Source organism: Echinops telfairi, unplaced genomic scaffold, assembly GCF_000313985.2.
Source record: "Echinops telfairi isolate 266 unplaced genomic scaffold, ASM31398v2 ScPeMD7_7469;HRSCAF=8507_1, whole genome shotgun sequence".
NCBI lineage: Eukaryota > Metazoa > Chordata > Mammalia > Afrosoricida > Tenrecidae > Echinops > Echinops telfairi.
In genome coordinates, this window is record NW_022111373.1 from 149,624,037 (window position 1) to 149,634,596 (window position 10,560).

General features: G+C 54.8%; 1 protein-coding gene across 3 annotated transcripts in view; it reads left to right on the top strand.

Annotated features, from left to right (window-relative positions):
• ATPSCKMT (ATP synthase c subunit lysine N-methyltransferase) overlaps nucleotides 1-10,560 on the top strand; it is a 15,122-nt gene that overhangs the window by 662 nt on the left and 3,900 nt on the right. For 2 of the 3 annotated variants that reach the window (XM_045285158.1, XM_004698415.2), the window contains 3 exons: nucleotides 2,220-2,482; nucleotides 3,227-3,364; nucleotides 4,571-4,621. In XM_045285158.1, the coding sequence (XP_045141093.1) occupies nucleotides 2,220-2,482; nucleotides 3,227-3,364; nucleotides 4,571-4,621 (452 nt within the window). Of the gene's footprint in view, nucleotides 1-2,219; nucleotides 2,483-3,226; nucleotides 3,365-4,570; nucleotides 4,622-4,955; nucleotides 5,110-10,560 lie in introns of all 3 variants that reach the window. The other variant, XR_006679581.1, reaches the window with a different exon arrangement.

Below are 10,560 nucleotides of genomic sequence, written 5' to 3' on the forward strand. Positions count from 1 at the left end.
CCCCCCCCGTGGAGTGCTCACCACGAGCTCAGCGGCTGGAACCTCCCAGCCTTCCTGAGGGAGAAAGATGAGGCTGCCTGTGTGGGAAACCCACAGGGCCAGCTCGGTTCTACCGCGCAGACTCGCTAGGAGTCGGCATGGCAGTTGGGCGTTTGGTTTTGGCTTCATACAGTACGATGCCGGTTTAATAGGGCCCTGGGTCTACAGGACGCAGTAGAATGGACGGACTGTAAATCTTCATGAGAGCAGACTGCCTGCCGCAGCGTACCTCTCCAGGACGCCGGTGGGTCTGAACCACCGACCTTTCCGTTTCCGTTAGCCTAGCACCTAACCACTGCATCACCAGGGCGCCTGCCAAAACCTCACTGCCACGGGGTCGATGCCCACGCAGAGCTCCCCCCCAGAGCAGGGCAGAGCTGCCCTGTGGGTTTCCAAGACTGTTGACAGGAGTAGGAAGACCATATTCTCGGAGCGGCTGGTGGTTTCGAACTGCCGACCAATTCATAATCACTATACCACCAGGGCTCCTTCCACTACCAGTACGTTCTAAAAATCAAAGGAACATAAATAAGGAGGCTAGCTGAGAATGATTTCCTGAGGTACAGAAAAGCACATTCTTTTAAGGTATCCGGGCTGGTTTTTCAACCAGCATCGTACGCAAGTACAGACTGCACTTAGTTGTTCTGTCTTGCCCCACTTGCTCAGGCTGTGCCATGTGACAGTTAACACTAGCACAGAAACCACCATCTTCCTGGGCCGCTTCGCGTTGGCGTGAACTTGGATAAGAGCCCTGCGAGCTTGTCTGACGCTGCACTGGCCTCTGCTGTGGTTGGGTGCTGTCCAGTTGGTCTCACCTCACAGAAATCCATGTGGAGCAGAAGAGAACACTGCCCAGTCCCATGCGAGGCTCACAATGATTGTTCCTGTGCCTGAGCCCATTGATGCACTCACGGTGTCAATCCGTCTCATCTAGAGGCCTTGAACCAGTGTCAGGTGGTGGTGACTCCCCTGAGCCTGTGAGTTGTTGCTCCTTGGCCTGGCAGAAGGCACTTTGCTCAGAACCAGGTGTTCATTGGTCAAATGCTTCTGGATGCTTGAGGTTCCCTGAGAGTGCTCAAAGGACACATCTCCAGGTGTGGGCTTTGGGGAGCCCCCCAACCTTATGGAGTCTCCATCGGATATGTGGGCTTAACTGGGCACTCAGGAGAGCATTGAAGCAGTTACTCAGTTTGGTTCAGGGCTGGCTTTGTAGCTCTCTCCATTCCCACCCCCCACCCCCCACTCCCCACTCTGAGGTTTGGGGGAAGCAGACTTGCTGTAGCGGCTGTGTCAGCCTGTGTGCTGCCTGGCTGGGTGCACGGCCCTTCCGTCTGCTGAAGCTGGCCAGTGATCAGTGACCAGTGCTCTGAGCTGACTGGTGTGCGGGTTATGCAGATGTGGTCTTCACATGGGGAGTGTGCACTGCTGACCCTTGGGCCACAGCTTACCCATGGTTTTCTCTGTGGCCGAGCCCTGGAGGTGGAGACAACCAATCGAGCCACTGCCCACCAGAGTGGCCCTGTGGGACATGGAGGAACTGCCCCTGTGAATTTCTGAGGCTGTCCATCCTTGTAGGAGTCGGCAGCCTGGTCTTTCTCCTGAGGAAACAGCCACAGGTTGGCAAAGATGAGGCTTCCGGTAGTGTTGGTGGGGCCCTGGTGGTGCTGTTGAGTGGGCCTTGGGCTGCTCAGGTTGATGGTTCAAACCCACCAGCTGCCCCTCAGGAGATGAGGCTGTCTGCTCCCATCAGGATCGACAGCCTCGGGGATTCTGTATATGACCGAGTTGAGCCAGAATCGACCCCAGGGCTGTGAGTTTGGGTTTTGAGTGCGGTTAGTGTCCATGTGTTTCTCCCCAACAAGCTTGTCCCTGGCATTGGGCGCTGCTGGACACCACAGCAGTGCTGGGTGGCAGCCAGCTTGGCACAGGCCTAGGCCTTGGCTGCTCACCGGACGGAAGGCCCCAGGCTGCTCGAGACAAAGGTGTCCCAGTCTGCTCTGGTGAAAAGTCACGGCCCTCAGGCCGTCCTGCCCTCCCCATAGACGCTCCGAGCCTGGGAACTCCACGGGTGGTCCCCTGCCCCACGGGGTCGCCTGGGTGCAGTTTGGGGTTTTGGGGGGAAGCAGGAGTCACTCGGAGTTCCCATCTGCACCTTCACTGTTTCTCTCCTTCTGCCTTAGGTACCCCTCAGGGAGCCCCCCAGGGAGAAGACTGCCCCCCTGTGAGCTTGAAGGAGCGGCGCTGGGGGCTCCTCCTGACTGGGCTTGTTGGGGGGACGCTGGCGGCCGTGTACGCAGTAGCTGTCCCCTTTCTGGCGCCTGCCCTGCGGTCGGTGTGCCTGCCTTTCGTCCCCGCAACGCCACGGCAGGTGGACAATGTTGTGCGCATGCTGCGCGGTCGGCGTGGGACCCTGGTGGACATCGGCAGTGGCGACGGGCGCCTGGTGAGCCCCCAGACCTTGCTGTCCCTCTGATTTGGGAGGCACAGTCGGGGTGGAAATCGCAGTTCTGCAGGTGGGCAGGCAGCTCCCAGTGCCTGCTTTCCTCTACATTAATCTCAGGCCATGGCTCCAGGTCAGGGTGTGCACCAGGTGGTCACCAGGGCCTGGCCTCCAGGTCGAGATGTTGACCAGGCCCACCACCCCTTCCAGGAAAAAAGGAAACTACTCAGCACCCCCCTGGCCGTTAACAATGTTGTGATTTACCTGTCATCCAGCATAGAACGCAGCCAGCGTCTGCAGCCCCCCAGGGCCTGGCCTCTCCTTCATCCAGGATAGAGTTGAGGGCATCTACCTCTGCAGCCCCCTGGACTGTTCCAGCACCAGCCCCCAGGGGGCAGAATCGTCCACTCTGGGAAACACTGCTGTTAATTGTCATAGGAGTAGAAAGCCTCTCTAGAGCAGCTGGTGATTTTGAGCTGCTGATCTCAGGGTTAGTGCTTTGTGCACAACAGAACAAAAACAGGCCCGCTCCTGCCTTATCCTGATGAGTGCTCTCATCATGGAGCACCTGCTTGTCCAGCTGGTCAAGGGTCTTCCTCTTTTTGCTGCCCCTCCACTTTCCCAAGCATGATGTCCCTTCACTTTCCCAAGCATGATGTCCTCCAGGGACTGGGCTCTCCTGACAACCTGTGCATGGTATGTGAGACGAGGTCTCCCCCTCTGGCCACTGAAGAGCTCTCTTCGCAGGTGGTCGCTGCAGCTAAGGCTGGCCTCCCTGCCGTCGGCTATGAGCTCAACCCCTGGCTGGTTTGGTTCTCCCGATACCGCGCCTGGCGAGAAGGCGTGCGAACCTCTGCCACATTTCACATTTCAGACCTGTGGAAGGTAGGTTGGTGGGAGGCAGGGTGGTTCTGGGGACTCCTTCTGGAACCCTTACTGTTCATCTAAAGAGGGCAAGGAGCCCCAATAGTTCAAAGCCAGCAGCCGCTCAGCAGGAGAAGGCGGGCCTTTCTGCTCCTGTAAGAGTTCATCTGGAAACCCACAGGGGCAGTTCTACCCTGTCCTGTAGGGTTGCTCTGAGCCACAATCAGCGTGAGGGCAGTGCATGGGCTAGTGGTGTGTGTGTGCTTGTGTATGCACACACGGGTGCCTGTAGGTGCACATGTATAAGTGCACGCATGTGTGTGTATAAATATAAATCTGTGCACATGTGCATCTCTCCTTCATCCCCGATAGAGTGAGGGTGTCTGCTTCTGCAGGCTGTATGCGTGTGCCTGTGTGCTCATGCATGTCTGTGTGTGTGCATACACGTGTGCATGTTTGGATGTATATGTGTGAGTGTATTTAGAGACAGAGCGGAGTGAAGGACGGTGGGAGGAAAGAGCCCGCCCACTTCCTATCCTCATAAAGTACACGGTACATCCCAAGTTTACTTGAACTCTGAAACCAACCCTGTGATTTCACCTCTAGAATGCTCCATAGAGCACGCTCTCTTAAGCAAGATCTTCCCGTCGTCACGTGGCTGTCAATGCACATAAAACCTCTCTCGAGTACGCTTGTGTTGTGTTTCACACCTTGCACACAGAATGGCCTCTCTTAGGAGCAAATCAGACTGAGGTTCAGTGTCAAAGTTCTGACCAGGAGGCCCTTCACCCCTGCTTTCCAACTAGAGACCAGCGGGGTGCCCTTTCACCTGGGGTGGTGGTGGTGGGGCTAGCACCTAAGGATGGCTCGGCATAGGAAACCAGGGTGACGGTGGGTTGGCCAAGCAGCTCTGCTTGGACAGGGCAGGCTCTGCAGACGCCCGCCTGAATGTCCCTCATGGGTTGATGTCACTGCGGGGAGAGCTCTGGGACCTATCGTTGAAGGGGCTCCAGGTGTCATCTGTTGGCTTTGGGTAGGTGGACCACACAGGGGTGCCTCAGAAGAGAGGCTTGGTGACCTACTTCCCTACCTAGCCCTTGCCACTCCCCCCTGCCCCACCACCCCCATGAAGTGCAGTTCTGTGGGTGCACTGCCTGGCAGGGTGGGATGTGGCGGCGCCCTATGGGGCCGCCGGGAGCTGAGCTGCGTGTTGCTCCCTCCCCCTAGGTCTCCTTCTCCCAGTTCTCCAACGTGGTCATCTTCGGAGTTCCTCAGATGGTGAGTATGTGCTTCCTGGGCCCAGCACCCGGCCCCGGCCCCATGGCCCACCCACAGTACCCAAAACACTGAGCCCCTTATTCCTTACCTGTGGAATTGGATCTCAGTTTGCTGGTTTGATAAAGACTGCATGTCAGGCTTTGAAAGCCTCCTCGTGTGGATTGCTTGCTTCTGGGAGATGTCTCAGCTTCCAGCTTGAGTGTTCAAAGCTGCAGGTCCACCCGGCCTCATGTGGCTGCGGGGGAGGTGGTGGGTGGGCTGCCCCCCCCCCAGCTGATGGTACCCCTCTGTTTGCTTTCTCTTCTGAACCATTCCATCGTGTTTTCTGCGAAAGTTTACACAGCAGCACTCACTGCACACCCAGCATTGCTGACACAGTCCTCTCTGGGCCTCGGCTGCAGTCCCCTCAGCGCAGCAGCTCTCCTCCCACCTCCTCCTGGGCCCCACCTCCTTTCACTCACCTTTCCTGCTCTCTGAACTGCGTTCGGGTAAGTTCCCCTGCATTTTTAGGACATGGACTACTTTAAATTTACCCCAGGTTGGCTGATGGGACAAACAACTGAGTAGAGTCACGGAGGTCACTTAACATTGATGGTACACTCCGCGGGACAGGACGGCATGTGATTGGGATGCTGAGACAGGGCAGGGTGCAATGTGGATGCTGTGAGGCAGGACATTATGCCATGTAGATATGATTGTTAAGAAAAGTGTACTGCAGGTTACATGTGAAGTTCCTTCAAAGAGTTCATGGAAAATGGAGCTGAAAGATAACAGCATTCCCCCACTGACTCCACCACCCCTCGAGTGACATCGTGAGACCCTGGCAGTGCAGCCGCTGCCCGTGAGAGAGGGAAGGACCCGAGCTGTGGGTGGGGGCTGGTGCGTTTCCTACATCCCGGTCTCCCAGTGACGTTTCCGAGCACTGTGGGAGCACCCTCCTGCACAGAGGATGTGCACGCACAGCTGTACCAGACTCCTGGGACACCGTCGAAAAGAGAGCGCCGTGCTGAGACGGACGCCCTGCTGGGGCAGCCCCACCCTGTGCTGGCCTGGGGAGCTGATGGGGCGGCGGTTGTGACTTATTGCTGCTTCACCAAGCTCGCCCTCCCTCCTTCCTCAGAGGCCCTGACTGAGACCACAGCAGCCTTGGCAGAGCCAGTACTTGCTGAAACGGTCTTTATTGTACAGAAAAGGAAAGTGCACATGCGTGCTGCCCCCTCTTCTTCCTGCCTCAGCTCCAACAATCTAGCCGGACCACCGGGACCTGCAGAACAACTCCGAGGCTTTCAGACCATGCAGGGTGTTTTGGCAAAGCACCCGTCAAAGCGACTGGGTTCTCTAAGTGCTTCATGCTCAGTTAGCCCAACAAAGCCAGCCTCCTTGCGCCTGTCAGGCTGGTGCCAGGTGCTGAAAAGGGGGACACTGGTTTTTAGACACCAGCAGGGCCACCCAGGTGGACAGGGTTCAGCAGAGCTTCCAGACTTAGGACAGATGACGTAGAAGGAATAGGCTGCCCACATCTAAAGGATTAGCATTGAGAACCTATGAACAGCATTGAATCCTCATCAGAAGCTAAAAACCTCACAGACAGCAGCCAGAGGCGTTGGCAGAGATGAGCCCCTCAGGTCGGAAGGCACCACCGGACGCACGACTGAGGAAGAGCTGCCTTCTCCAAGTAGAGTCGACCACGATGACACGGCCGCGGAGTAAAGCCTTCGGGACGTTCGTTTGCTGATGGGGCACCGCTCACAAGAAGACACAGCTGCGAGCCTCCATGAGTAATTGGTGTGGGCATGTGAAGCATGAATCGAGGACGGTGGGAGGTTGTCACCGACACTCCATGAGTCAGTGAGCTGAAATGGAATGGTATCGGCCAGCTTGAGAACGACAGATTCAGAAAGGGTCAGTCTTCAAGTGCGATCCTGTGATCGGATCTCTGTTTGCATCAAGGAAGTCCAATCAGCATGACTGTTCAAATCACGCCACCACCACAACAGCCAGTGATGCAGAAATGGAGAATTCCACCAACATCTTCAGTCTGAAATGGATCAAACATGCCGTCAAGATGTATTGATGATTGCTGCTTGTGGAAAGCAAAAGTTGGAAACATGCAGGCACAGTAGTTGTGAAATAGGCTCTTGGAGTTAGAAACGAGTCTGGAGATCACACGGTGGGACTTTGCAAAACCAACGACTTGTTTGTAGCACATGCTTTTTCGCAGCAGCACAGACGGTGCCTGTACGTGTGCACGTCTCCAGATGGACTCTTCTGAGGAGGAGGGGACGGCGGAGCTCCATGTCGGCAGCCAGAACGAGGCCAGCCCGGCTGGAAAAGACCACCAGTTGCTCTTATTGAGACCAGGTTGAAGCTGCAGGAAATTAACACAAGTGCACGAGAACCCAATTTAGGGACACGTCGAGAACAGATGACGCGTCAAACCCTGATGACAGGAGCCCTGATGATCTGTGCAAGGGCTTCAAGCATAGCCTGCATGAGAAAGCAGAAGCCATTAAAAGAAAGAAAAGACTAAGGGGGGTCAAAAGAGAATGAAACTTGCTTCTGAATGCACGGTAGTTGCAGCAGAAAGAAGATGTAATGATATCAAAGAGCCGGACCGAACGTTTCTGGGGACAGCTTGTGGAGACCAGGCTGACGGCCTCGTCTTTTCTTCTGTAAGGGGCTGGTAGGCTCACGGCTGTGACCCTTGGGTTCGCAGTGGAGCACTTAATCACTGTGCCACCAGGGTTCCTTTTTGAGAGCCAAAGCCGAGTGCCATCAAGTTGATTCAGACTCAGAGCCGCCGATAGGACAACAAAACTGCTCCTGTGGGCTTCTGAGGCTACACATCTCTATGGGAGCAGTCAGCCTCATTTCTCTCCCTTGGAGTGGATGGTGGGTTTGAACTGCTGACTGTATTGGACTGTTCAACATCTGACTCTTAGGCCCATTCTCTGGGTTCTGTGGGGCAGGAACTACCTGGAACTGGTTTCCAGTCGGGCAGCAGTGCCCATTGGCTCTAACTGCCAGGACTCCTGGTGCTTCCCGGGTGGGTGGAGGTGTGGTCACCTCCAGGGCTGTCCACACAGGGCAGCCAAGGTCCTGCCGTGAATGTCTGCTCTGGCTTGTGACTGTGTGACCAAGTACTGGCCACGTCAGCACTGTGCACATGTACTGTTCAGTGAGGTGGTTTGTGTGTGTCGCTGGGCAGCACTCACCACAGTCCACGTCTGGCGTTTTCCTGAGACCCCTGAACTGTGAGCCCCCACCCCACATTGGGTACAGATGAGCAGTCGCTGGTAGTTACTCTCTGTTCTCTGCCCAGAGGAAGAAGCAGCAGGCAGCAGCCAGCACCTGCCTCAGAGGCACCAGGGACAGGGCTCAAAAGCTGCTGATGGGCAGGGCTGCTTTGCTCAGTCATGTTTCAAGGTCTGAGACACAGCTAGAAGGGGACGAGCCCTTGTCACCTTGTAGCCTGTACATGTGCGATGTTGAATTCTGTTAGCCAGTCACGACGTCACTGCCCTCTGTGCCCGCCAGCAGGTCCTGCACTTGTTGCATATCAGGGCTCCTTTCATGGCTGGGTCTACCTCGACTTAGCGTATGACGGTCATTTGGGAATAAAACAAATGGCAAGAGAAAAGGGTTATCGAAACAGAAGCTGATGGTCCCCCCTTTTAGGAACAAAATTCCTGGAAGAAACCGCTGGTGGTTAGGAAAAACCACATGCAGTGATCCCTTTCTTTGCGTGTTTCGTTTTTCCCAGAAGGAACGAAACCATTTTTCAGATAACCATCGTCTTAGCTGTTCAGAGACTAGAAACATTCCACCCTTCGTGGGATTCCTTCTTTCTGATCTTTGTGTTGATGCTGGTGAAGAACCGGGGGTTGGGCTCACTCTTACTCATGGTCAAGGAGCCCTGGTGGCACAGAGGGTTTGACATTGGACTGCTCATTCCAAGGTTGGTGGTTCAAACCCACCAGCTGCTCCTCGGGAGAAAGATGAGGCTGTGTCCCTCTATAATGATTTACAGTCTTGAAAACCTCTGTAGTGTTGGGGGCCAGCCTCTCCACAACTGACTGGGTCCAAGGGGTGGTTGTGTAATTGAGGGCTAAGTTAAAGAGACGTAAGACAAGATAAAGCATTCAAAGGCTCACCTCCACGATTGCTTTAGGAACCAGCTTCAAGTAGAGAGGCTGTAATGGTATCTCACGAGCTTATATAATCTGGGGCATGCAATCCACAGTAAGCACATACATAACAGGAAGGGACTGTACTAGGGGCATACATGTGACAGGAACGCTCATACATGACAAGATGGGTGGGCTCTAGAGTCAGTATGGCAGCTTAACCTTGGTTGTCTGAGCTGGCTTGACCTTAGGTATCTTTGAGCTCTTTACCAGGGGAACAATTTATGATCCTTATCAGAAGGGAGTGGGCCCTACTTGGGGTGGGATAGACAATAGGGTCTGATTGCTTTGATGGCAGATAGCCTTTAGGCAGTTGACTTTCAAGGGTATATAGTAGCAGCCATGTGCTTGCAAGTAGCACCTTAAAACTGGCATTATGGGGCGACATTGTGGGGAGTAATTCTTACTTAGGAGAATGTGAGTGGGACGCATCTCCAATCCACGAACGTGAAGGTTCCTCCACAGGAGCCCTGGCCTCCCAGACTCCTTCACGTACTGCTGCTGAGAGATTACTCGCACACACGCTCTTACCGCTTCTGTTGCGCACACTGTGGGGCTGCTGTGAATTGGCTCGGTGGCAGCGGGTTTGCGCCTGTGCATTGGGATCGACGTGATGGCAACTAACAACACCCACCACCACCTTAGGTTTGCCCTTAGTTGCTAACCTAAAAGTTGGCCTTTCAAACCCATTCAGTGGAAGAAAAGGCCTGGTGATATTGTCCGTCAACATTACAGCCAAGAGACAGTTACCGTGTGTCACGGTGGGGCCACCATGGCGGTGAGCAGCGACAGCCTATGTGTCAGTCATGCAGAGGGGTTTGTAGCTGGAGTCTCCACCCAAGTGCCATTGCTTTGTACATCTAGATTTTGTCATTGTCGTCAGGGACCGCTGCGTTGGTTCTGGCCCATAGCCCCCTGTGCACGACAGAACGAAACACCGGTCATGCACCATCCTCATAGTCATGCTTATGCTTGGGCCAGTTATTTTATTGGCTTTCTTAAAAGGGCATATCATTTGCTCAGGACTTGACTTATAACCATGCCCACGAAGAGAAACAGGACGATGACGTGGATCTCCAGGTGGGACTGGAAGGTTCAGAACCTCAACACTCTGGAACCAGGATGTAAGGCCGTGCTCCAAATGTCAGAAGGATGGAGAGGCCAGAGCAAAGATGCCTGGGGCCAGCTTGTGATGAGTTGAGCATCAGGCTAAATGAGGACAATAAGCACTTCTTTAAAGCGCTGAAAAGCAAGGATGTTACTTTTGAGGACTGAGGTGCACCTGCCCCCAAACGTGGTATTTGCTATCACGTCATATGTGGTGAGGGTTGGATCTGGAATAAGGAAGCCCAGAGTCGAATTGAAGTATTTGAGTTGTGGTGCTGGTGAAGACTATGGGAAGTACCGTGGACTGTCAGGAGGACAGACACGTCTGTCTTGGAAGAAGTGCAGCTAAGCGCTCCTTAGAAAGGGAGATGCCGAGACGTCATCTCACGTACTTCGGACACGTCATCAGGGGAGACCAGTCCCTGGAGAAGGACCTCATGCTCAGTGAAGTAGAGGGGGAGCAACAAAAGACCCACAAGAAGATGGAGTGGCTGCATCAGTGGGCTCAAACCTGAGAACAGTTGTGAGGGCGGCGCAGGGCCAGGAGGTGTCTGGTTCTATTGTGCATGGAGGGCTGTGTGCACAGGAGGGCTGTGTGCACGGAGGGCTGTGTGCACAGGAGGGCTGTGTGCACGGAGGGCTGTG